Source organism: Anolis sagrei, chromosome 11, assembly GCF_037176765.1.
Source record: "Anolis sagrei isolate rAnoSag1 chromosome 11, rAnoSag1.mat, whole genome shotgun sequence".
In the NCBI taxonomy this organism is placed as follows: Eukaryota; Metazoa; Chordata; class Lepidosauria; order Squamata; family Dactyloidae; genus Anolis; species Anolis sagrei.
In genome coordinates this window covers 17,754,739-17,778,764 of record NC_090031.1, presented here as the reverse complement: position 1 = coordinate 17,778,764, position 24,026 = coordinate 17,754,739, and the positions used below count along the sequence as shown (strand labels likewise).

Below are 24,026 nucleotides of genomic sequence, written 5' to 3'. Positions count from 1 at the left end.
CTCGTGATTATCTGTCTCTCTGAGGAAGAGAATAATGAGGCCCGCGGATACGGAAAGACTGGAACCCGGATGATCCTGACCCTGGTAACCACAGCCCCCACCCCACATTGCCCTAGGAGCAGGGCTTTCTCTCTCTTTCTTCCCCATTGTTGCTGTTTATTCGTTCAGTCGATGAATTTGCTCAGTCAACAGAGTGTCGTTGAGGGCATCCCAGGCCCCTGCCTTCAAGCTGGTGTGACCAACAGCAGGGAGTTCCACAGTTCCTGGATGCAAATATTGGGCCAAACTGATGAAATGTGCCCCAACAGCAAGCTCAACCAGGGACTCTGCACAGCCGTATCCTTTCACTTCCCTGCCAAGCTCCAACTTTGTAACAAATCCCTAAATAAAGATGAATGAAACTGCAACTTTTAATTCTCTAGCTTGATACATTGTGTCTCTTCTTGCCTGAAACTATCCCAATGCATGAAACTAACTTTTTCCAGGCCACGGGAGACTGCAGGCCTGCCCGGAATGCCTTCCTGGCGTTTCGGGAGGCCGAATCTGCGTTCCTCCAAACCGCGGATACGGAAACCCCCAGGGGGCCCCGTATCCGCGAGATGGCGGATCAGCTCCATTTTGGTGGCATATTTTTCTTGGCTTAATTCTAACACTATCTGCTATCTCACTTTTTGCATTTTGGGCTTCTACGCCCAGGGAATAATCTTTTAAGTTTTGAGAATATTATTTCAAGAAACAGCCGATTGTCAAAAGACGGGCTCCACTGCTGCTGCGTTGCTGCTTTTCGCCATTCCATCGCCCCTGCCAGGCCCCTGCCCTGAAGACTCAGTGCGATTACCCCATGAAGCTCTCGGGGAAGAGCCTGGCCTTGGGGTCCCAGTCCTTGGAGGGAGTTATAGTTTCCCAAGGACCAAAGACCAACTCGATCTTGGCGCTGCAGGAATCCATTTCTTGGCTCAGTGGAAATCACCAAGCTCCCTTTGTGACCGTTGGACTTTCTTCAAAACCTTTTTTGATCTAATGAACTAATTTTTTACATATGAATTTCCTCCGCATAAACCATGGACGCATGTTTTATTAAAAAATATTATTTTAATCAATTTCTCTGGTGGGTGGGGGGTGGGAGGGGATGCTTGATATGAATTTCTTGTGATTCCTATATTTCCCCATGTATTTTCCCCTTATTTTTGCCCTGGCACCCAACCCATCGCCCCTTCCCCTCCCTTTGGGGAAACTCATCAAGGAAGCTGCCAGCTGTGTTAAAAAGGCAATCAGCAATCACTAAAAGAACCTTTATCATAATACTTGTGCATGGAACCATAACCTGAGGGTCCTTTGTTTGGTCTCGGAGTTGGGCCACTGAACAAAGAATCTCATTTGGCATTTTTGATCACATCACACCGGGGGGGGGGGGGGGGGGGCGGAAGACTCTCGAAAGGTCTTTTCCCCTGAAACTGTACTTCCTTTCAAAACTTGCCACAAAAAACACTCACCCCAGGAATCAACGCTTATCTCAGATCCATCTAAAAGGCAATAGACTGGGCATCCTTTGCAGACCGGATTTCTCGGACTCGGGACCCCTAGGCATGAAATCCATTAATCCATTCACAAGCCCATTGTTTCCACTTCGTCCTGCCTCCCTCCTCCTGATTCGCCAGAGTGCTGAGGCGGTAGGAGCTCTCCTATTGGTTCCTGCACAGCGGAGGAGCTCTGTGATTGGCTCTGGCGCAGGGTAGCCGGCCGAGCCAGCTGTTATCACGTCAGCCAACCACCATTGAGCCGGGCGGATGGCGGAGGGCGGGAATTTTGAAACTTCTAAGCCTGTTTTTCCTATAAAAATGTCTCTGATCTCTGTAACGATATGCTTTGTAGGCGAATGATTGCTACATTGCATCCTTTTCAGCTGAATCACTAATAAAAACACCTCGGTGCCACTTCTTCAACTTTGGTGAGATTTATTTTGAATTTTTAAAGAAATAAAAGTTGCAGAAATCAGGCTTCTCTTAGCTCGCCAAAGTAGCGATCCCTCTTTGGTGGGGTCTCAGGGTCCCTCCTCCTGGGGAAGACCCTCCTAAAGTTCCTATCGACTTCAAGAGCCCAAGGGGAATCCGAGGTGGCGAGTAGCAGACGGCGAAGAGGACGATGCCACTGCCAAGTGGGCGGAGCGTCCTTACTTTGCAGATTTTCACTTATTGCGGGTGTCCTAAAACAGAGAGAATACTGTACCATTGCTTTGACTATGCGGATCTTCATTGGCAGTGTGATGTCTCTTCTCTTCACTCTTTTATCAAGACTGGTCCTTGCTCTCCTTCCAAGAAGGAAATGTCTTCCGATTTCCTGGCTGCACTCCGCATCTGCAGTAAACCTAATATTATTGTTGCCTGCCATAGCATTGCACTTCATTCCCGGGCCCCTTAGAATTTTTGGGCTTGCACAAATCTTGGCCTGGCCTTTTAAATTTTTTAATTGCATTGAACAGGCAGGATTACTATTAATATATGTGTGTTACGGCGACAACTTTTAAGCTTATATCGTTTTGTTAATCTTATGGTTATGTTGTTTTACTTTGTATGCTTTGTGATGTTACCTGGGAAACGCTCTGAGTCCCATTGGGGAGATAAGAGTGGTATATAGAATCACAGAATCCTAGAATTGGAAGAGACCTGGTGGGCCATCCAGTCCAACCCCATTCTGCCAAGAAGCTGGAAAATCATATTCAAAGCACCTAAATAAAGTTTTAGATGATGATGATTATTATTATTATTATAGAAATACAAAGTCTGTCACTGCCTTCACGTTTTCTCCCTCTATTTGCCAGTTATCAGTCAGTCTGGTGTGGAACACATCTCACCACACTAAAACAGTAGATGTGGCTCTGAATGAGACATGCTGCATTATCACGGGGTGCCTGCGCCCTACACCACTGGAGAAATTACACTGCTTAGCCGGTATTGCACCACCTGACATCCGCCGGGAAGTGGCAGCCAATAGTGAAAGGACCAAGGCAGAGACATCTCCAGCTCATCCCCTGTTTGGGCATCAGCCAGCATGTCAACAACTTAAATCTAGAAATAGTTTTTTAAGATCTACAGAGACACTCGCTGGAACACCTCAGCAAGCGAGAGTCCAAAAGTGGCAGGCTCAAACCCAGAACCTCAACCAATGGCTGATACCAGATGAGAGACTCCCCCCTGGCCACACAGAAGACTGGGCGACTTGGAAGGTGCTGAACAGACTGTGCTCTGGCACCACGAGATGCAGAGCCAATCTTAAGAAATGTGGCCACAAAGTGGAATCCTCGACATGCGAGTGTGGAGAGGAGCAAACCACTGACCACCTGCTGCAATGCACCCTGAGCCCTGCCACATGCACGATGGAGGATCTTCTTGTGGCAACACCAGAAGCACTCCAAGTGGCCAGATACTGGTCAAAGGACATTTAATCAACTGCCAAACTCACACATTTTGTATTTTGTCTGTTTGTTTGCTTTGTTCTGTTAGAAATGTAATATAATTTCGTCTGGGGAGGCCCTGCTCTCGATCCCACCTGCGTCACAGGCGCGTCTGGCGGGGACGAGAGATAGGGCCTTCTCAGTGGTGGCCCCTCGGCTATGGAATGCCTTACCGTTAGACATCAGACAGGCACCTTCGTTGCTGGCGTTTCGGAGAAAGGTCAAGACTTGGCTTTATGAACAAGCGTTTGGTTAAACAGTGCAACTGAACATAGGAAGACGGTAAATGGAACATAGGAATGGCACAAGGATTATGAGAACGGATCTGATTTCACTGAGGCGTTATGTTTGTTTTTGTTAATTGTTGTTGATTTATGTTGTTGATTTTGTTGTTGCATTTGTGCGTTTTTAACTGCACTGACATTGTTGTGATAACTTGTACCTTGTAAACCGCATTGAGTCGCCTGTTTGGGCTGAAAAATGCGGTATAGAAATAAAGCAAATAATAATAATAATAATAATAATAATAATTTGACTGGCTGCCCTGACACGAGAAATAAATAAATTATTCACATAATGAATTCATATTATTATAATTCATTGTTCATATAACATATTAATAATTATTAATGTATTACAGTAATAATAAAGTTATCGTGAATACAATATATTAATAATTATGAGACTATATATAATCTATATATATAAATCTGTTAGGTTGGTTCAATGGGACAGCAAAACTCCACAACCCCCCAACGAAACTGCACCAAAATTGCCATGCCCATAACACAACCCACAAGGTACAAACATATCTACTCAAAATGAAAAACAACACAACAACACACTCACAAAACGGCAAAACAACAAAACTCCACAACCCCCCAACGAAACTGCACCAAAATTGCCATGCACATAACACAACCCACAAGGTACAAACATATCTACTCAAAATGAAAAACAACACAACAACACACTCACAAAACGGCAAAACAACAAAACTCCACAACCCCCCAACGAAACTGCACCAAAATTGCCATGCACATAACACAACCCACAAGGTACAAACATATCTACTCAAAATGAAAAACAACACAACAACACACTCACAAAACGGCAAAACAACAAAACTCAAAAAAACCCAATGAAACTTAACCACACACACACACACAACTCCACACTCCATCACTCCCTCCGCCGCTGCACACACACACGCAACCCCACGCTCCATCACTCCCCCACCACCGCACACACACACGCAACCCCACTCCCCCCACCGCCGCACACACACACACAACCCCACGCTCCATCACTCCCCCCGCCACCACTCACACACACGCAACCCCACTCCCCCCGCCACCACACACACACACGTAACCCCACGCTCCATCACTCCCCCGTCGCCACACACACACACACAACCCCATACTCCATCACTCCCCCACCCCAATCTTACCTCCTTTTACTTCACGCCACCTCCAAACCCCACCCCGCCCCTTCCCACCCTGTCGAAATCCAGGAAGGACGGGAAGGAAGGAAAGAAGGAAGAAAGAGAAAGGGATGTAAAGAAAAAGGGGGAAGGAAGGAAAGTTAGAGAAAGAAGGAAGAAGAAAAGGAAAGAAAAGGAAAGATGGAAGGAAAGAAAAGAGAGACAGCAGAAAAGAAAGAAAAAGGGAGAAGAAAGGAAAGAGGTCTAGGAGGAAGAAATGAGAGACAGAGGGAGGGAAAGAAAAAGGGGGAAGGAAGGAAGGAGAGAAGGAAAGAAAAAAGGGAATGAAGGAAGGAAAGAGGGAGTGAAGGAAGGGGGAAGATGTAGAGAAAGAGGGAGGGAAGGAAAGAAGGAAAGAGAGAAGGAAGAAAAGAGACCAGAAGAGAAAGAAAAAGGGGGAAGGAAGGAAAGAGATAGAGAAGGAAGAGGAGAAGGAAAGATGGGAGGGAAGGAGGGAAGGAAGGAGGGAAAGAAGGAAGGTTGGCCACAGCAACATGTGGCGGGTAAAGGTTGTTATTTCTATTATTATTATGCTATTATTATTCCTCTGAGACCCTTTTAGGGGGAATGGGAGAGGAGTCAGGTCCCAGAGGCAATGCATTGCATTATTGTTATTGTTATGATGGTGGTGAAATAAAAGGAAATAAAAAGTGAAAGAAGGAAGCAAACAGGGAGGGAAGAAAGGCAAAGGAAGAAAGGGGGAGGGAATGAAGGAAAGAGAGAAGGATGAAACCAAGGAGTGAAAGAAGGAAAGAAAGAAAGAGGTAGAGAAGGAAGAAAGGGGAGAAAGGGGGAGGAAAAGGGGGAAGGAATAGGTAGGGACCTCTCTTTCATAATAGTCCAGATATCTACCTCAACTTTGATAAGTTTTACTATAGGCCACAGCAACGCATGGCAGGGCACAGCTAGTTATATATATATATATTAATAATAATTAATATATTATATAAATGATAATAATTATGTAATAATAATATAAATAACAATAATGAAGTAATAATAATATTATTCAATGGCTTTTGTGTTTAGGATGTTGAATCGAATCTGTCTTTATTTACTTTTGGGCCTGATTCCTTGCCTGAGTTTCCCTTTGAGTCTCGAAAGAGGACAAGAGGATCACATCACACCACTCTTGTGGACTCCATTTCCCAGCGCGCTTTGCGGCAGAGGCTTTGCCGGGCCGGAACTCCACTTCCCAGGGGGCTTTGCGGGAGCCGGCTTTTTGGCGGAAGGGGGAAGGCCAGGCAAGTCGGGCAAGATGGCGGCGCCGGAGGGCCTGCTGAGCGCGGGGCTGAACTTGGAGGCCTTCGCGCAGGCCATTGCGGCCACGCAGGCGCTCCGCTCGAGCGTGACGCGGGTCTTCGACTGCCTGAAGGACGGGCGGCGGCGCAAGGAGGGCGCGGAGGGGCGGGCCGAGAGAGGCTTCGTCGCCTCCTTCCAGGACAGCCTGCTCGGCCTCAGCCGGGACCTCAGGTGAGGCGCCCCAGAGAGGCCGCGCTGTCGCCATGGCAACCCCCACGCCCGGCCCCGCCCCCTTCCTCCCTCCCCTCAGCCGTGCATTCTCTCCTGACATTTCACCCACAAATTATGGCAGGCACCCTCAGAGGTTGGCAGGCCTGTTGTGGGATTTGTGTCCCTGTAAAACAATGCCCAGGGTGGGACAAAGAACTTTTGCCTGTTGAAGGCAAGGGGAATGTTGCCATTGGCCACCTTGATTAGCATTGAATGGCCTGGCAGCTTCAAAAGTCAATCAGTGAGGGTCTCTGCATGGAGCTCTGTTGGGAACTAGGCAAATGGCCTGTATATATTCCTATTTATTTATTTATTTATTTATTTTACTTGTATACCGCAGTTTCTCAGCCCAACAGGCGACTCAACGCGGTTTACAACAAGGATAAAAAACAATCAACGATATACAATTTAAAACCATAAAAGCATAGTATACAATATTGACACAACCATAGACAACACAATACGTCTCATAACTGGAGTCGTGATCCAATCCGTCGTCCAAATTTCCATTCCTGTAATCATCACATTCATTGCACTCTTCAACCGAATGCCCGTTCGAACATCCAAGTTTTTAATCTTCTTCGGAACACCATTAGCGAGGGGGCTGATCTTACCTCCATAGGAAGGGCGTTCCACAGCCTATGCAATGATAATAATAATATTTAGGTTCTTGTGGGTTTTTTCGGGCTATATGGCCATGTTCTAGAGGCATTCTCTCCTGACGTTTGGCCTGCATCTATGGCAAGCATCCTCAGAGGTAGTGAGATCTGTTGGAACTAGGAATATGGGTTTATATATCTGTGGAATGAATGGGGCAGGGCAAAGAGCTCTTCTCTGCTGGAGCTAGGTGTGAATGTTTCAACTGACCACCTTCATTAGCATTTGAAGGCCTGGCTGAGCCTGGGGGAATCTTTTGTTGAGAGGTGTTAAGATGTGCCTGGTTGTTTCCTCTCTGCGGGATATAAAAAAATAGTGTATATACTCGAGTATAAGCCAACCACTGAGTAGCTTTGCAGGTGCAAAGTCAATCCGTAAGGGTCTTGCATAGAAGTCTATTCAAAACGAGGCAAGTGGACTGAACATATATGATGTCCAGGATTGGATAAAGAACTCTTGTCTGGTTGGAAGTGAGTGTGAATGCTGCATTTGATCACCACTGAGTAGCCTTGCAGGTGCAAAGTCAATCAGTAAGGGTCTTGCATAGAAGTCTATTCAAAACGAGGCAAGTGGACTGAATATATGTATATATGGAATGATGTCCAGGGTTGGAGAAAGAACTCTTGTCTGGTTGGAAGTTAAGTGTGAATGCTGCATTTGATCACCACTGAGTAGCCTTGCAGGTGCAGAGTCAGTCAGTAAGGGTCTTACCTCGTTTTGAAGACCCTTGCTGACTGACTTTGCACTTGCAAGGCTACTCAGTGGTGATCATATGAAGCATCCACACTCACTTCAGCAGTGAAGTGCTGAAGTTCAGCAGTGGAACTCTCTGCCCCGGAGTGTGGTGGAGGCTCCTTCTTTGGAAACTTTTAAACAGAGGCTGGATTCAAAACGAGGCAAGTGGACTGAATATATACCTGTGGAATGATGTCCAGGTTGGAAGTAAGTGTAAATGTCTGGTTGGAAGTGAGTGTGAATGCTGCATTTGATCACCACTGAGTAGCCTTGCAGGTGCAAATCAGTCAGTAATGGTCTTGCATAGAAGTCTATTCAAAATGAGGCAAGTGGACTGAATATACCTGTGGAATGATGTCCAGGTTGGAAGTAAGTGTAAATGTCTGGTTGGAAGTAAGTGTGAATGCTGCATTTGATCAACACTGAGTAGCCTTGCAGGTGCAAAGTCAATCAGTAAAGGTCTTGCATAGAAGTCTATTCAAAACGAGGCAAGTGGACTGAATATATGTATATATCACCTCTGAGTAGCCTTGCAGTTGCAAAGTCAGTCAGTAATGGTCTTGCATAGAATTGATTTATTTATTTATTTGCTTCACTTATATACCGCTTTTCTCAGCCCTTAGGTGACTCAATGTACACATTACAAAACCATTAGACTATTTAAAAACAATAGCATAACAACAATTAAACATCAATATGACAAATAATTCGCATCTATTCAAAACGAGGCAAGTGGACTGAATATATGTATATATGGAATGATGTCCAGGGTTGGAGAAAGAACTCTTGTCTGGTTGGAAGTCATAGAATCATAGAGTTGGAAGAGACCTCATGGGCCATCCAGTCCAACCCCCTGCCAAGAAGCAGGAATATTGCATTCAAAGTACCCCTGGCAGATGGCCATCCAGCCTCTGTTTAAAAGCTTCCAAAGAAGGAGCCTCCACCACACTCCGGGGCAGAGAGTTCCACTGCTGAACTTCAGCACTTCACTGCTGAAGTGAGTGTGAATGCTTCGTATGATCACCACTGAGTAGCCTTGCAGGTGCAAAGTCAATCAGTAAGGGTCTTGCATAGAAGTCTATTCAAAACGAGGCAAGTGGACTGAATATATATGATGTCCAGGGTTGGAGAAAGAACTCTTGTCTGGTTGGAAGTGAGTATGAATGCTGCATTTGATCACCACTGAGTAGCCTTGCAGGTGCAAAGTCTTGCATAGAACTAAGGGTCTTGCATAGAAGTCTATTCAAAACGAGGCAAGTGGACTGAGTATATGTATGTGGAATGATGCCCAGGGATGATGCCCAGGGTTGGAGAAAGAACTCTTGTCTGGTTGGAAGTGACTTCAGGGGGAGTGCAACCCCGTCCAGCACAGGTTGCCACCCAATACCCCCATCAGACGGACGACTGACCTGGAGGACCTCTGTCTTGTCAGGATTGATCCTCAGCTTGTTCCTCCTCATCCAAATCGTCACAGCAGCCAGGCAGTGGTCCAGTATCCTCGGGGCTTCCTTGGAGTCTGGTGGAAATGAGTAGTGGAGTTGGGTGTCATCTGCGTAGAGATGGCACCATACTCCAAAACTCCGGATAACCTCCCCCAGCGGTTTCATGTAGATGTTAAAAAGCATGGGGGACAGAATGGATCCTTGCGGGACCCCACAGGTCAATGGCCAGGGGTCCGAGCAGGAGCCCCCAGCTTTACCGACTGGGAACGACCCTCCAGGAAGGACTCGAGCCACAGAAGAACCATGCCCCCGAGACCCATCCCAGCGAGCCTCCCTAGAAGGATACCATGGTCAATGGTATCGAAAGCCGCAGAGATGTCCAAGAGAACCAGCAGGGTCACACTCCCCTTGAGGAAGTTCTAGGGAGAAGGAGGGAGCAATCTTGTTTCCTTCTGCCCTGGGGACAAGGACACAATGGAGCCATGGCTTCAAACTACAGGAAAGAAAGGAGTTTCTAGCTGGACTCGAGGAACAACAGCAGGATAAAGCGGGATATAAATAAATACCGTATATACTCTAGTATAAGCCGACCCGAATATAAGCCGAGGCACCAAATTTTACCACAAAAAACTGGGGGAAAATGTATTGACTCGAATATAAACCGAAGGTGGGAAATATAGCAGCGAATGGTAAATTTCAAAATAAAAATAGATACCAATAATATTACAGTAATTGAGGCATCAGTAGGTTAAAAGTTTTTGAATCTACATAAAAGTGTAATGTAAAATAAGACTGTCCAACTCTGATTCGATCATCATTCTGACCTTCTTCCATGTAAATGCGCTTACGTATCCTTCCAATAATAATAAAGAGAGTAAAATAATAAATGTAATAATAATAATGGAGCCCCCGGTGGCGCAGTAGGTTAAACCCCAGTGCCGGCAGGACTGAAGACCGACAGGTCGCAGGTTCGAATCCGGGGAAAGGCGGATGAGCTCCCTCTATCAGCTCCAGCTCCTCATGCGGGGACATGAGAGAAGCCTCCCTCAAGGATGATAAAACATCAAATCATCTGGGCGTCCCCTGGGCAACGTCCTTGCAGACGGCCAATTCTCTCACAACAGAAGCGACTTGCAGTTTCTCAAGTCGCTCCTGACATGACTAAAAAATAAAATTAATAATAATAATAATAAATAATAGTAAAATAATAAATGTAATAATAATAGAGTACAATAATAAATGTAATAATAACAATAATAATAAAGTCGCCCAGGGGCTGAGAAAGGTGGTATACAAATATAGTAAATAAATAAATAAATAATAGAGTAAAATAATAAATGTACTACTACTAATAATAAATAGAGTAAAATAATAAATGTAATAAAATAATAATAGTGTAAAATAACATAAATGTAATAATTAAGGAGCCCCCGGTGGCGCAGTGGGTAAAAGCACTGAGCTGCTGAGCTTGTTGATCGAAAGGTCACAGGTTCGATTCCGGGGAGCGGCGTGAGCTTCCGCTGTCAGCCCTAGCTTCTGCCAACCTAGCAGTTCGAAAACATGCAAAAAATGTGAGTAGATCAATAGGTACCGCTCGGGCGGGAAGGTAAGGGCGCTCCATGCAGTCATGCCGGCCACATGACCTTGGAGGTGTCTACGGACAACGCCGGCTCTTCGGCTTAGATGAGCACCACACCCCAGAGTCAGACATGACTGGACTTAATGTCAGGGGACAACCTTTACCTAACCTAATAATAATAAATATAGAAAAATAATAAATGTTATAAAAATGAAATAGAGAAAAATAATAAACAATCTTGACTCGAGTATAAGCCGAAGGGAGCTTTTACAGCCCAAAAAATGCACTGAAAAACTAGGTTTATACTCGAGTATATACAGTAAATAAAATAATCTATCAATACATGTATATTCAGGGACATGCTTTATTTTTGATGGACGCTCACCTTGCTTCAGCCACACAGTTACTAAAGTGACCTTTGGCCTGGAACATCAATGAATTGGCTTCCCTGAGGGTTCAATGCACACAAACTTTGCATCATACCCTAAATCAGGGGTCCACAAACTTTTTAATCAGAGGTCCTGGTCACAGTCCTTCAAGCTGTTGGGGGGCCGGATTATAATTTAAAAAAAAAAAAACATGAATGAATTCCTATGCACACTGCACATATCTTATTTGTAGTGCAAAAACACACAAAAACAATACAATAATTCAAATGAAGAAGAATTTAAATAAATATAACCTTACTAGTATTTCAATGGGAGTTGTAGGCCTGCTTTTGGCTGATGAGATAGGATTGTTGTTGTTGTTGTTGTGAGCTTTCAAGTCGTTTCAGACTTAGGTTGACCCTGAGCAAGGGCCGGGTAAATGACCATGGAGGGCCGTATCCGGCCCCCAGGCCTTAGTTTGAGGACCCCTGCCCTAAATTGTTTAAAATAGGGTGGATAAAATGATCTGCAGACGATGTGTATAAGGTGTCTATGAATCTTGCATTTAGACTTGGATCCCATATCCATGATATCTCATTATGAGACCTCTGAGAACCACTTTTAAAGGACAGTTGACATTTTGTCTTCATGACTAGAGTAAAGCCACTTTTGCGGTGTGTTCTAAGTGTTAGACTATTGCGGGGGGAAATAATACTGTCTCCCATGCTACATGAAACCGCTGGGAGAGGTCACCCTGAGTTTTGGAGTTGGGTGCCATCTCTATGCAGATGACACACAACTCTACTACTCCTTTCCACCTAATTCCAAGGAAGCCCCTCATGTGCTGGACGAGTGCCTGGCCGCTGTGGCTGTCTGGATGAGAATGAACAAGCTGAAGATTAATCCTGACAAGACAGAGGTCCTTCTGGTCGATCGTAAACTGGATCGGGGTATAGAGTGGCAATCTGTGCTGGACGGGGTTACACTCCCTCTGAAGTCACAGGTCCGCAGTTTGGGTGTCCTCCTGGACTCATCACTTATGCTTGAAGCTCAGGCGTCGGTGGTGGCCAGGAGGGCCTTTGCACAAACTTGTGTGCCAACTGTGACCGTACCTCGTGAAGGCGGATCTGGCCAGGGAGGTCCATGCCTTAGTCCAGTGTTTCTCAACCTGGGGGTTGGGACCCCTGAGGGGGTCGCGAGGGGGTGTCAGAGGGTTCGCCAAAGACCATAAGAAAACACAGTATTTTCTGATGGACATGGGGATTCCATGTGGGAAGTTTGAGCCAATTTTATTGTTGGTGGAGTTCAGAATGTTCTTTGATTGTAATGAACTATAAATCCCAGCAAGTACTACTCCCAAATGTCAAGATCTATTTGGGCATATTGAGTATTCATGCCAAGTTTGGTCCAGATCCACCATTGCATGAGTCCACAGTGCTCTCTGGATATAGGTGAACTACAACTCCCAAACTCAAGGTCAATGCCCATCAAACCCTTCCAATGTTTTCCATTGGTCATGGGAGCCAAGTTTGGTTCAAATCCATCACTGGTGGAGTTCAGAATGCTCTTTGATTATAAGTGAACTATAAATCCTAGCAACTACAACTCCCAAATTACAAAATCAATCCTCGCCCAACCCCACTAGCATCCACATTTGGGTGTATTGGGTATTTGTGCCCTGTTTGGTCCAGTGAATGAAAATACATCATGCATGTCAGATATTTACATTATGATTTATAACAGTAGTAAAATGACTGTTATGAAGTAGCAATGAAAACAATATTATGGTTGGGGGTCACCACAACATGGGGGACTGTATTAAGGGGTCATGCCATTAGGAAGGTTGAGAACCACTGCCTTAGTCATCTCCAGATTGGACTACTGTAATGCACTCTACATGGGGCTGCCCGTGAAAACGGCCCGGAAATTCCAACTGGGCGGCGGCCAGGTTGTTAACTGGTGTTCCTTACAGGGAGAGGTGCGGGTGCTTACCTACAAAGCCCTAAACGGTTTGGGACCTGCCTTCCTGCATGACCGCATCTCTGCATACGAAGCCACACAAACTCTTCGATCATCCGGAGAGGCCCTGCTCATGATCCCACCTGCGTCACAAGCGCGATTGGTAGGGACGAGGGACAGGGCCTTCTCGGTGGTGGCCCCTCGACTCTGGAACTCTCCCCACGGACATCAGACAAGCCCCAACGTTGGCAGTCTTTAGGAAGACCTTGAAGACATGGTTGTTCCAGTGTGCCTTCCCAGAATAGGAAACTCCAAGCATCATGTCCCAATGCACTTTACCAGAGATTTAAGATTGTCTGCACACTGCACCTATTGCCAAACTCATCCATTTCACCTGGTCATGTCCAGCATTTTTAAAATTTTTAATTATTACATTTGGCCCGGCCATAGTTTTTAATTGCGTCGTGGTGTTATTGTCTAATGTTTATTGCTATCGTTTAATGTTTATTGCTTTGTTTTATGAGTTTATTATTGTATTTGTTATGTTGTTGTTTTGCTGATGTATTTGGCCTCGGCCTCTTGTAAGCCGCTCTGAGTCCTTCGGGAGATGTTAGCGGGGTATAAATAAAGGATTATTATTATTATTATTATTATTGTATTGTCGAAGAGGGTATTTATTTAAGTGACGCTTTCTAACCGCATTCTTCCTTTTGGTTTTAGTGAACTGGAACGTCTTAGCAACCTCGTAGGCAAACCATCAGAGAACCATCCTCTTCACAACAGCGGACTGCTGAGCTTAGACCCTGTCCAGGACAAGACCCCGCTCTACAGTCAACTGCTTCAGGCCTATAAATGGTCCAATAAGGTAAATCCAAATGATGCTTATTCTCGGTGTCCCATTCTGCTAAAGAAGGCTCAGAACCTGGAAGCAAGACTTCCTTAGACTCGAGCTTTCCAAAGCCACAGCAAAGATAGCGAGAGGATTCAAGGAATATTAGTCCAAGAAAGTAATATTTGAAGAAACGACACCATGCGTATTGTCTTTCGTTCTTTTCTTAAGTGGTTCTCAGCTGGTAGTGAAAATTATATATATATACTAGCTTGGGGAACCGGCGGTGCCCGGGTTATTTGAGAAAGACATTGTGTGCCAAGGTTGGTCTTTATCAGTTATCTATGTGGCTCGCAATGGTCTCAGGAAGTTAGTGAAGGTACTGCAAGTCCCATCATCCATGGTCCGCTTTTGTGCAAACCACAGCAAGATGTAAAGTGGGTGATGAGGGGTCTGTGTGCCAAGTTTGGTCCTGGTCTGTAGTTTGTGGGGGCTGCAGTGTTCTGTGGAGTGAGTTGGGTGAAAGTACTCCAAATCCCATCATCCGTGGTCCATCCTCCCCCAAATTTCACCAGGGCGTGAGGTGGTTCATGGGGGTTATGTGTGTCAAGTTTGGTCTAGGTCTGTTATTCATGCTGGTCCCAATGGTCTCACGAAGTGAGTGAAGGTACTGCAAGTCCCGTCATCCATGGCCCATCCTCCCCCAAACCACAGCAGGATGTTAAGTGGGTAATTGGGGTTTCTGTGTGCCAAGTTTGGTCCAGTTCCATCATTGGTGGGCATTGCAGTGGTCTGCGGGAGCTGAAGCGATTGAAAGTATTGTAAATCCCATCATCTGTGGTCCATTCTCCCCCAAACGACACCAGGACATAAAGTGGGTCATGGGGGTTTGTGTGCCAAGTTTGGTCCAGGTCTGTTATTAGTGGGGGTCGTGGCAGCCAATCAGAAAGCTGCCACATACCCACAAATACATATGTATATACATAGATATGTATATGTATGCATATATATACGCACACATGCATACTAACTTGAGTCCCCAACGTTGCCTGGGTTATTTCAAAAAGTAAAATTTTAATTGTCCAAAATGCATAAGGTTGCAAGTGAATAGTATTTCTTCTTGTTTCTTTGTCAGTGTTGATGTGGTTGTTGTCGTCTGGTTTGCCTACTCTGGAATATACAACATATAATTGTCCTTCTTTAGGGGTCCCTTTCAAATCTATGATATTATATCTCTGTGTGTCAATCATATCTATCTATCTATATTTATGACTGGATGGCTCTTTGTCTTGAGGGCTCTGATTACATTTTCTTGCCCTGGTGAAGAGAGTTGGACTGGATGGCCTTAAGTATTTTCTATTGGTCATGGGGGTTCTGTGTGGGAAATTTGCCCCAATTCTGTCATTTGTGGGGTTCAGAACGCTCTTTGATTGTAGGTGAACTATAAATCCCAGTAACTATAAATCCCAAATGTCAAGGTGTATTTTCCCCAAACTCCATCTCTGTTCATATTTGGGCATATGGAATATTTGTGCCAAGTTTGGTCCAGATCCATTATTGTTTGAGTCCACAGTGCTCTCTGGATGTAGGTGAAACTACCACTCCCAAACTCAAGGTTAATGCCCACCAAACCCTTCTAGTGTTTTCTGTTGGTCATGGGAGTCCTGTGTGCCACGTTCAGTTCCATAATTGGTAGAGTTCAGAATGTTCTTTGATTGTAAGTGAACTATAAATTTCAGCAACTACAACTCTCAAATGACAAAATCAATTTTTTTTTGAGTGAAGGACATACATTGGATTGTTAGGTGTATTGTGTCCAATTTTGGTGTCAATTTGTCCAGTGGTTTTTGAGTTATGTAAATCCCACAAACGAACATTACATTTTTATTTATATAGACTAGCCGTCCCTGCCATGCGTTGCTGTGGCCCAATCTGTGTATATGTGTTTTGTGTGTGTATATATGTGTGTATATATTTGTATGTGTATATATGTGGTTATGCGCATGCGTTGTAGTGCATTTTTTTATTTTTTGGCTTTTAAAGTGCCATCCGCTCTATTTTTCAGTGTTTTTATGAGTGACTAGCCGTCCCCTGCCACACGTTGCTGTGGCCCACATGGGGGTTCTGTGTGGGAGGTTTGGCCCAATTCTATCATTGGTGGGGATCAGAATGCTCTTTGACAGTAGGTGAATTATAAATCCCAGCAACTACAACTCCCAAATATTAAGATTCTATTTCCCCCAAACTCCACCAGTGTTCACATTTGGGCATATTGAGTATTCTTGTAGTGTTTGGTCCAGATCCATCATTGTTTGAGTCCACAGTGATCTTTGGATGTAGGTGAACTACAACTCCAAAACCAAAGGACTTCCCACCAAACCCTTCTAGTATTTTCTGTTGGTCATGGGAGAACTGTGTGCCAAGTTTGGTTCAATTCCATCGTTGGTGGGGTTCAGAATGCTCTTTGATTGTAGGTGAACTATATTATTTATTTATCGTGTTAGGCAACCGAACAGTTGTATTACATTTTTGACAGAACAGATAAACAAACATGCAAAAGACACAGAGTTTGCAAGCGTGGTAGTTGATTAAATGTGCTTTGACCAGTATCTGGCCACTTGGAGTGCTTCTGGTGTTGCTGCAAGAAGGTCCTCCCTTGTGCATGTATCAAGGCTCAGGTTCCATTGCGCAGGTGGTCAGTGGTTTGCTCCTCTCCACACTCGCATGTCCAGGATTCCACTTTGTAGCCCCATTTCTGAAGGTTGGCTCTGCATCTCGTGGTGCCAGAGCGCAGTCTGTTCAGCTTCTTCCAGTCTTCTGTGTGCCCAAGAGGGAGTCTCTCATTGGGTATCAGCCATTGATTGAGGCTCTGTGTTTGAGCCTGCCACTTTTGGACTCTTGCTTGCTGAGGTGTTCCAGCGAGTGTCTCTGTAGATCTTAGAAAACTATTTCTAGATTTAAATCATTGGCGTGCTGGCTGATACCCAAACAAGGGATGAGCTGAAGATGTCTCTGCCTTGGTCCTTTCACTATTGGCTGCTACTTCCCGGCGGATGTCAGGTGGTGCAATGCCGGCTAAGCAGTGTAATTTCTCCAGTGATGTAGGGCGCAGATACCCCGTAATAATGTGGCATGTCTCATTAAGAGCCACATCCACTGTTTTAGCATGGTGAGATATGTTCCACACTGGGCATGCATACTCAGCGGCAGAGTAGCATAGCGCAAGAACAGATGTCTTCACTGTGTCTGGTTGTGATCCCCAGATTGTGCCAGTCAGCTTTTGTATGATACTAGCCATCCCCTGCCAGGCGTTGCTGTGGCTCAGACTGATGATCTGGAAAATAAAGTAATGGTTTCTAATATATGTAATGTCTTGTGGGTAAACAGTATTTCTTGCAGTTTCTTTGCCAGTGTTGATGTGGATATTGTCTGGTTTGCCTACTCTGAAACATGCAACATATAATTGTCCTTCTTTAGGAGTCCCTTTCAAATTGATGATACTTTATCTGTGTGTGTGTGTGAATAATATCTATCTATCTCTATCTATGGCTGGATGGCTCTCTGTCAGGAGTGCTTTGTTTACGTTTTCTTGCCCTGGTGAAGGGAGTTGGACTGAATCCTTAAGTATTTTCTGTTGGTTGTGGGTGTTCTGTGTGGGAAACTTGCCCTGATTCTGTCATTTGTGGGGTTCAGAACGCTCTTTGATTGTAGGTGAACTGTGAATCCCAGTGATTACAACTTCCAAATGTCAAGGTCTATTTCCCCCAAACTCCATCTGTGTTCACATTTGGGCATATTGAGTATTCATGCCAAGTTTGGTCCAGATCCATCATTGTTTGAGTCCACAGTGCTCTCTGGATGTTGGTGAACTACAACTCCCAAACTCAAGGTCAATGCCCACCAAACCCTTCCAGTATTTTCTGTTGGTCATGGGAGTTCTGTGTGCCAAGTTTGGTTCAATTCCATCGTTGATGGAGTTCAGAATACTCTTTTATTGTAAGTGAACTATAAATCCCAGCAAGTACAACTCCCAAATGACAAAATCATAAATTTTTGAGTGATGGTCACTCCTTGTGTTGTGAGACATTTGTTGCCAAATTTGGTTCTTTTGTTTTTAGGGTACTCATTATGCACAGAGCATTTTTATATATATAGATTGTTTCTAGTACTCACTTTTTGCTTGATATTCAGGCAGTGCTTCTTGTAAGTCAGGGCACGGTCCAGAGTGAACTATAAATTCTAGCAACTACAACTCCCAAATGACAAAATCAATTTTTTTTGAGTGAAGGACACACATTGGGTTGTTAGGTGTCTTGTGTCCAAATTTGGTGTCAATTTGTCCAGTGGTTTTTGAGTTCTGTTAATCCCACAAACGAACATTACATTTTAATTTATTTACTAGCTTTCTCTGCCACGCGTTGCTGTGGCCCACCTTACCTCCCTCTTTCTCTCCTTCTTTCCCTCATTCCCTTTTCTTCTTTCCTTCTCTCCTTCCTTCCTTCTCTTCCTCTTTCCTTCTTCCTTCTTTCTTTTCTTTCCCTTTCTCTTTCTTCCTTCTCTGCCTCTTTCCTTCCTTCCTTCCTTTGGTTTTTGTTTCCATTCTTCCTTTTGTCTGTCCTTCCTTCCCCCTCTTTCTCTTTCTTTCTCTTCTTCCTTCGCTCCTCTTTCCTTCCTTTTCTTTCCTTATCTCCTTCCTTCTTTCTCTACCCATTTCTTTCCATCCCTCTTCTTTTCCTCTTTCTCTCTTTTCTTCCTTCTCTACCTCTTTCCTTCCTTCCTTCGCTCTTTGCTTCTGTGTTTCCTTCTCTGTTTCCTTCCTTCCTTCGATATTTTTCCTCTTCCTTGATTGGGCCCACCGCCTAGGAGGCTGCAACCACCGCGTCGCTCGGCGAGGCCTCGGTTGTTGTGGCGGTTCCGCCGGAAGTGCTGGGAGCAAGACTGACAGGCGAGGGAGCAGAAGTGCGGGAAGGGGTGGCGAGGGGCGAAGGAAGGGGGCGTGACTCCCAGAGGGGGCGTGGGAGGAGGGAAGGATTGAGTCAGGGCGGGAAAGGGCAGGGCGGCGAAGGGAGGGGGCGTGGCTTCCATGGAGCGGGAGTGGTCGGCGGCAGAGGAGGTGGAGGAGGGAAAGAATTGAGTCAGGGCGGGTAGGGGCGGGGCGGCGAAGGGAGGGGGCGTGGTTTGCGGCGAGGGAGCGTTGTCCGGCAATGTGCGCGCGGCGGGGGACTCGCGCCGGGGCGCCTCTGTGCATGCTCCCTTTGTTTTCAAAATTGTGGGTTTGTTGAAATGTTGTTTACTATTTTGATGAGAGTTGTGCATACCTTGTGGGTTGAGGTATGTGCGCGCCAAGTTTGGGGAGTTTTGGTCCAGGGGTTTTCGCGTTTTGCTGTCCCGTTGAACGCCCTTTCTCTTTTTATATATATAGATATAGACGTGTTTGTGTATGTGTACAGTGGCAGTTTGATGCCATTTACCTCTGTTATACAAAATTCCGAGATGTGTTGTTTGTTACAACTCTCGAGCGGATGCTTGTAATGCCCTCCGCAAACTCCAAATCCTACAGGATTCCAGAGTTTGTCGCCGTGTGTCTTCAGCTTGTGTTTCCGGCTTGTGGTGCTTCTTAAGGTGACCCTATCACGGGTTTTTTCTTGGCCAGTTTGCTCACCTTTGCTTGCCTTTGAGGGAATGTGACTCACCCCAGGTGGGGCTTTCGTGGCCCAGTGGGGATTGAGCATGACAGTTGATGGGATCTCCAAGAGGGACCGTTGTGTAACGCTTGCATGGACCCCGGTTGGACCCTTCTGTCCCGGCCGACCTCTATGTTGCCTGTCTCTCAGCGCCTGCTTTTTGATGACTCAGCAGCAGCATGATGCAGCATTGTTCTTCTGGCTTTGCATGTTTATACACTGCTTTTGTGGCCTGTTGTCAAGGCCCGGTTTTATGTAATCGCTGGGGTGGCGATGGTGTAGTTCTCTTTGCTGCCGGTGATTAATGTTCAGAAGGAGAGCGTTTGGTGGCTCTGATGCCTGGACGTGCTTTGTTGCTTTCTGTATTTAATTTTTAATGGCTGACCCCTTTGTGGCTGGCTTGTTGTATTTTTGATGAGCTGAGGTGAGACAGCTCCCTTTCCTCCCCGTCCGGGATTGCTCATGCGTTAAGGACGGCGTGAGTAAACGCATTGCTGAAACAGGAGAAAATGGGGGCCCAGGGACAGCAGACGTTAGGGTCTTCTAAGGATGTGGAAATGTGCAGGCAGGTTTAGGACCGGAGTTGAGGACCTGACAGCGGCCCTGCACATATGTGCTCAAAAGTTAACCCTGTTGAGTTCTGTGGTCCTTCTTGCAAAGGAAATAATGGAGGAAACAAAATTACCCCATTTACTGGGACAAAATTACCCCATTTACTTGAATCTAATGGTCATCTTTTGAGGCCAAATGACCTTGCCAAAATTGGGGTGCACTTTTATTTATTTACTAGCTTGGGGACTTGGCGGTGCCCGGATTATTTGAAAAAAGGCATTGTTTGTTTTTTGAAGTTTGGTAGTATCTGCTCGGCAATGTCTAACGCTATGTACAGTAATAATAATAATAATAATAATAATAATAATAATACTTTATTTATACCCCGCCACCATCTCCCCAAGGGGACTCGGAGTGGCTTACATGAGGCCAAATCCAACAACACATCAGTAAAAACAACAAAGCAATAAGCAAAAAAAATTACAATTAATATAACTTACATGATGCAGAACACATCATGCGATGTGCGGGGCTTGATGAATGCAAAGCTGGGGTGAAAATTGCTGGAAGAAACATTAACAACCTCAGATATGCAGATGCCACCACTCTGATGGCCGAAAGCGAGGAGAAGCTGAGGAGCCTTCTAATCAAGGTGAAAGAAGAAAGCACAAAAGCCGGGTTGCAGCTAAACATCAAAAAAACCAAGATTATGGCAACAAGAATGATTGACAACTGGAAAATAGAGGGAGAAAACGTGGAGGCCGTGACAGACTTTGTATTTCTAGGTGCAAAGATTACTGCAAATGCAGACTGTGGCCAGGAAATCAGAAGACGCTTACTTCTTGGGAGGAGAGCAATGTCCAGACTCGATAAAATAGTAAAGAGTAGAGACATCACACTGGCAACAAAGATCCGCCTAGTCAAAGCCATGGTATTCCCTGTAGTCACCTACGGATGTGAGAGCTGGACCTTAGGGAAGGCTGAGCGAAGGAAGATCGATGCTTTTGAACTGTGGTGTTGGAGGAAAGTTCTGAGAGTGCCTTGGACTGCGAGAAGATCCAACCAGTCCATCCTCCAGGAAATAAAGCCCGACTGCTCATTGGAGGGAAGGAGACTAGAGACAAAGTTGAAGTACTTTGGCCACATCATGAGGAGACAGCAAAGCCTAGAGAAGACAATGATGCTGAGGAAAGTGGAAGGCAAAAGGAAGAGGGGCCGACCAAGGGCAAGATGGATGGATGGCATCCTTGAAGGGAGTTTTCTCAGGAGGGTGACCTTGAAGGAGCTGACCTTGAAGGAGCTGGGGGTGGTGACGGCCGACAGGGAGCTCTGGTATGGGCTGGTCCATGAGGTCACGAAGAGTCGGAGACGACTGAACGAATGAACAACAACATAACTTACATATATAACTTTTCTTATGTCAGTAGAAAAAGGAAAAACAAGGAGGTGATAGGGCCTCTTCACGGAGAAGATGGGGCAATGCTGACAGGGGGTAGGAAAAAGGCAGAACTACTTAATGCCTTCTTTGCCTCGGTCTTCTCACAAAAAGAAAGTCATCTTCAACCTCAGCAAGATGGAGTGGATGAAGGATTAGAGGACATCCAACCCCAAATTGGGAAACAAGTTGTCCAGGAATACCTGGCCGCTCTAAATGAGTTCAAGTCCCCAGGGCCAGATCAACTACACCCAAGAGTACTGAAGGAACTAGCGGAAGTCATCTCGGAACCATTGGCAACCATCTTTGAGAGTTCTTGGAGAACGGGAGAAGTTCCAGCAGATTGGAGGAGGGCCAATGTGGTCCCAATCTTCAAGAAGGGAAAAAAGGATGACCCAAACAATCACCAATGTCCGGTCAGCCTCATGTCGATACCAGGCAAGATTCTGGAAAAGATTGTTAAGGAAGTGGTCTGCAAACACTTAGAAACAAATGCGGTCATTGCTAATAGTCAACATGGATTTATCAAAAACAAGTCATGCCAGACTCATCGGATCTCTTTCTTCGATAGAGTTACAAGCTGGGTAGATGCGGGGAATGCCGTGGATGTAGCGTACTTGGATTTCAGGAAGGCCTTCGACAAGGTCCCCCATGACCTTCTGGCAAGGAAACTAGTCCAATGTGAGCTAGGCAAAACTACGGTGAGGTGGATCAGGAATTGGTTAAATGGACGAACCCAGAGGGTGCTCACCAATGCTTCCTCTTCATCCTGGCAAGAAGTGACGAGTGGCATGGCATCAGGAGGGTTCCGTCCTGGGCCCGGTCCTGTTCAACATCTTTATTAATGACTTAGATGAAGGGCTAGAAGGCAGGATCATCAAGTTTGCAGACGACACCAAATTGGGAGGGATAGCCAATAGTCCAGAGGACAGGAGCAGGATTCAAAACGATCTTGACAGATAGAGAGATGATGGGCCAAAACTAACAAAATGAAGTTCAACAGTGACAAATGCAAGATACTCTACTTTGGCAGGAAAAATGAAATGCAAAGATACAGAATGGGGGACAGTGCCTGGCTTGAGAGCAGTATGTGTGAAAAAGATCTTGGAGTCCTCGTGGACAACAAGTTAAACATGAGCCAACAATGTGATGTGGCGGCAAAAAAAGCCAATGGGATTTTGGCCTGCATCAATAGGAGCATAGTGTCTAGATCTAGGGAAGTAATGCTACCCCTCTATTCTGCCTTGGTTAGACCACACCTGGAATATTGTGTCCAATTCTGGGCACCACAATTGAAGAGAGATATTGACAAGCTGGAATGTGTCCAGAGGAGGGCGACTAAAATGATCAAGGGTCTGGAGAACAAGCCCTATGAGGAGGGCTTAAGGAGCTGGGCATGTTTAGCCTGAAGAAGAGAGGGTTGAGAGGAGACATGATAGCCATGTATAAATATGTGAGAGGAAGCCACAAGGAGGAGGGAGCAAGCTTGTTTTCTGTTTCCCTGGAGACTAGGACGCGGAACAATGGCTTCAAACTACAAGAGAGGAGATTCCATCTGAACATGAGGAAGAACTTCCTGACTGTGAGAGCCGTTCAGCAGTGGAACTCTCTGCCCCGGAGTGTGGTGGAGGCTCCTTCTTTGGAAGCTTTTAAGCAGAGGCTGGATGGCCATCTGTCAGGGGTGATTTGAATGCAATATTCCTGCTTCTTGGCAGAATGGGGTTGGACTGGATGGCCCATGAGGTCTCTTCCAACTCTTTGATTCTATGATTCTACATAGGTTTTGCTTGTTTTTATAGTTTATAGAAAGCAACAGTAAATCTTTAAGTTCCACTCCAAGGCTTTGGAGTTGAATGAAGTCTGTGCGCTTCATTTGTTCTGTGCCTCCTAGCAGTTGCTCTGAGGCCAATAACTGACACTTCAGCTATTAGCCCCAGCTTCTGCCAACCTAGCAGTTGGAAAACATGCAAATGTGGATAGATCAATAGGTACCACTCTGGCGGGAAGGGCGCTCATGCTGGCCACATCCCTTGGAGGTGTCTATGGACAACGCCGGCTCTTCAGCTTAGAAATGGAGAGGAGCACCAACACCCAGACTTAATGTCAGGGAAGTCCTTTATCTTTACCTAAGAGCCATTGATTCCTTTTGAAAGTAATGAGATTCAAGTTCCCTTTGCCGACAGCTCGCCTTGGCCATAGTAAAATAGCTCAGCTTAATTCCAGTTCAATAAAATAAGACTCCGCTGCAAAGTTCAGGTGAGGTTGTGTTCTCCATGCGATGCCTCACTGCCTTCTCAGCACCCGTCTGCCATACCGTGACACCCTTAATGAGGAAAC

The 24,026-nt window shown here is 45.5% G+C and overlaps 1 protein-coding gene across 2 annotated transcripts in view; it reads left to right on the top strand.

Annotated features, from left to right (window-relative positions):
* The first annotated feature begins 6,181 nt into the window (after window positions 1–6,181).
* Window positions 6,182–24,026, top strand: part of MED27 (mediator complex subunit 27) — a 192,560-nt gene continuing 174,715 nt past the window's right edge. For both annotated transcript variants that reach the window (XM_060757149.2, XM_067471970.1), the window contains exons 1-2: window positions 6,182–6,410; window positions 13,910–14,054. In XM_060757149.2, the coding sequence (XP_060613132.1) occupies window positions 6,196–6,410; window positions 13,910–14,054 (360 nt within the window). In that variant the 5' untranslated portion in view covers window positions 6,182–6,195. The remainder of the gene's footprint in view (window positions 6,411–13,909; window positions 14,055–24,026) is intronic.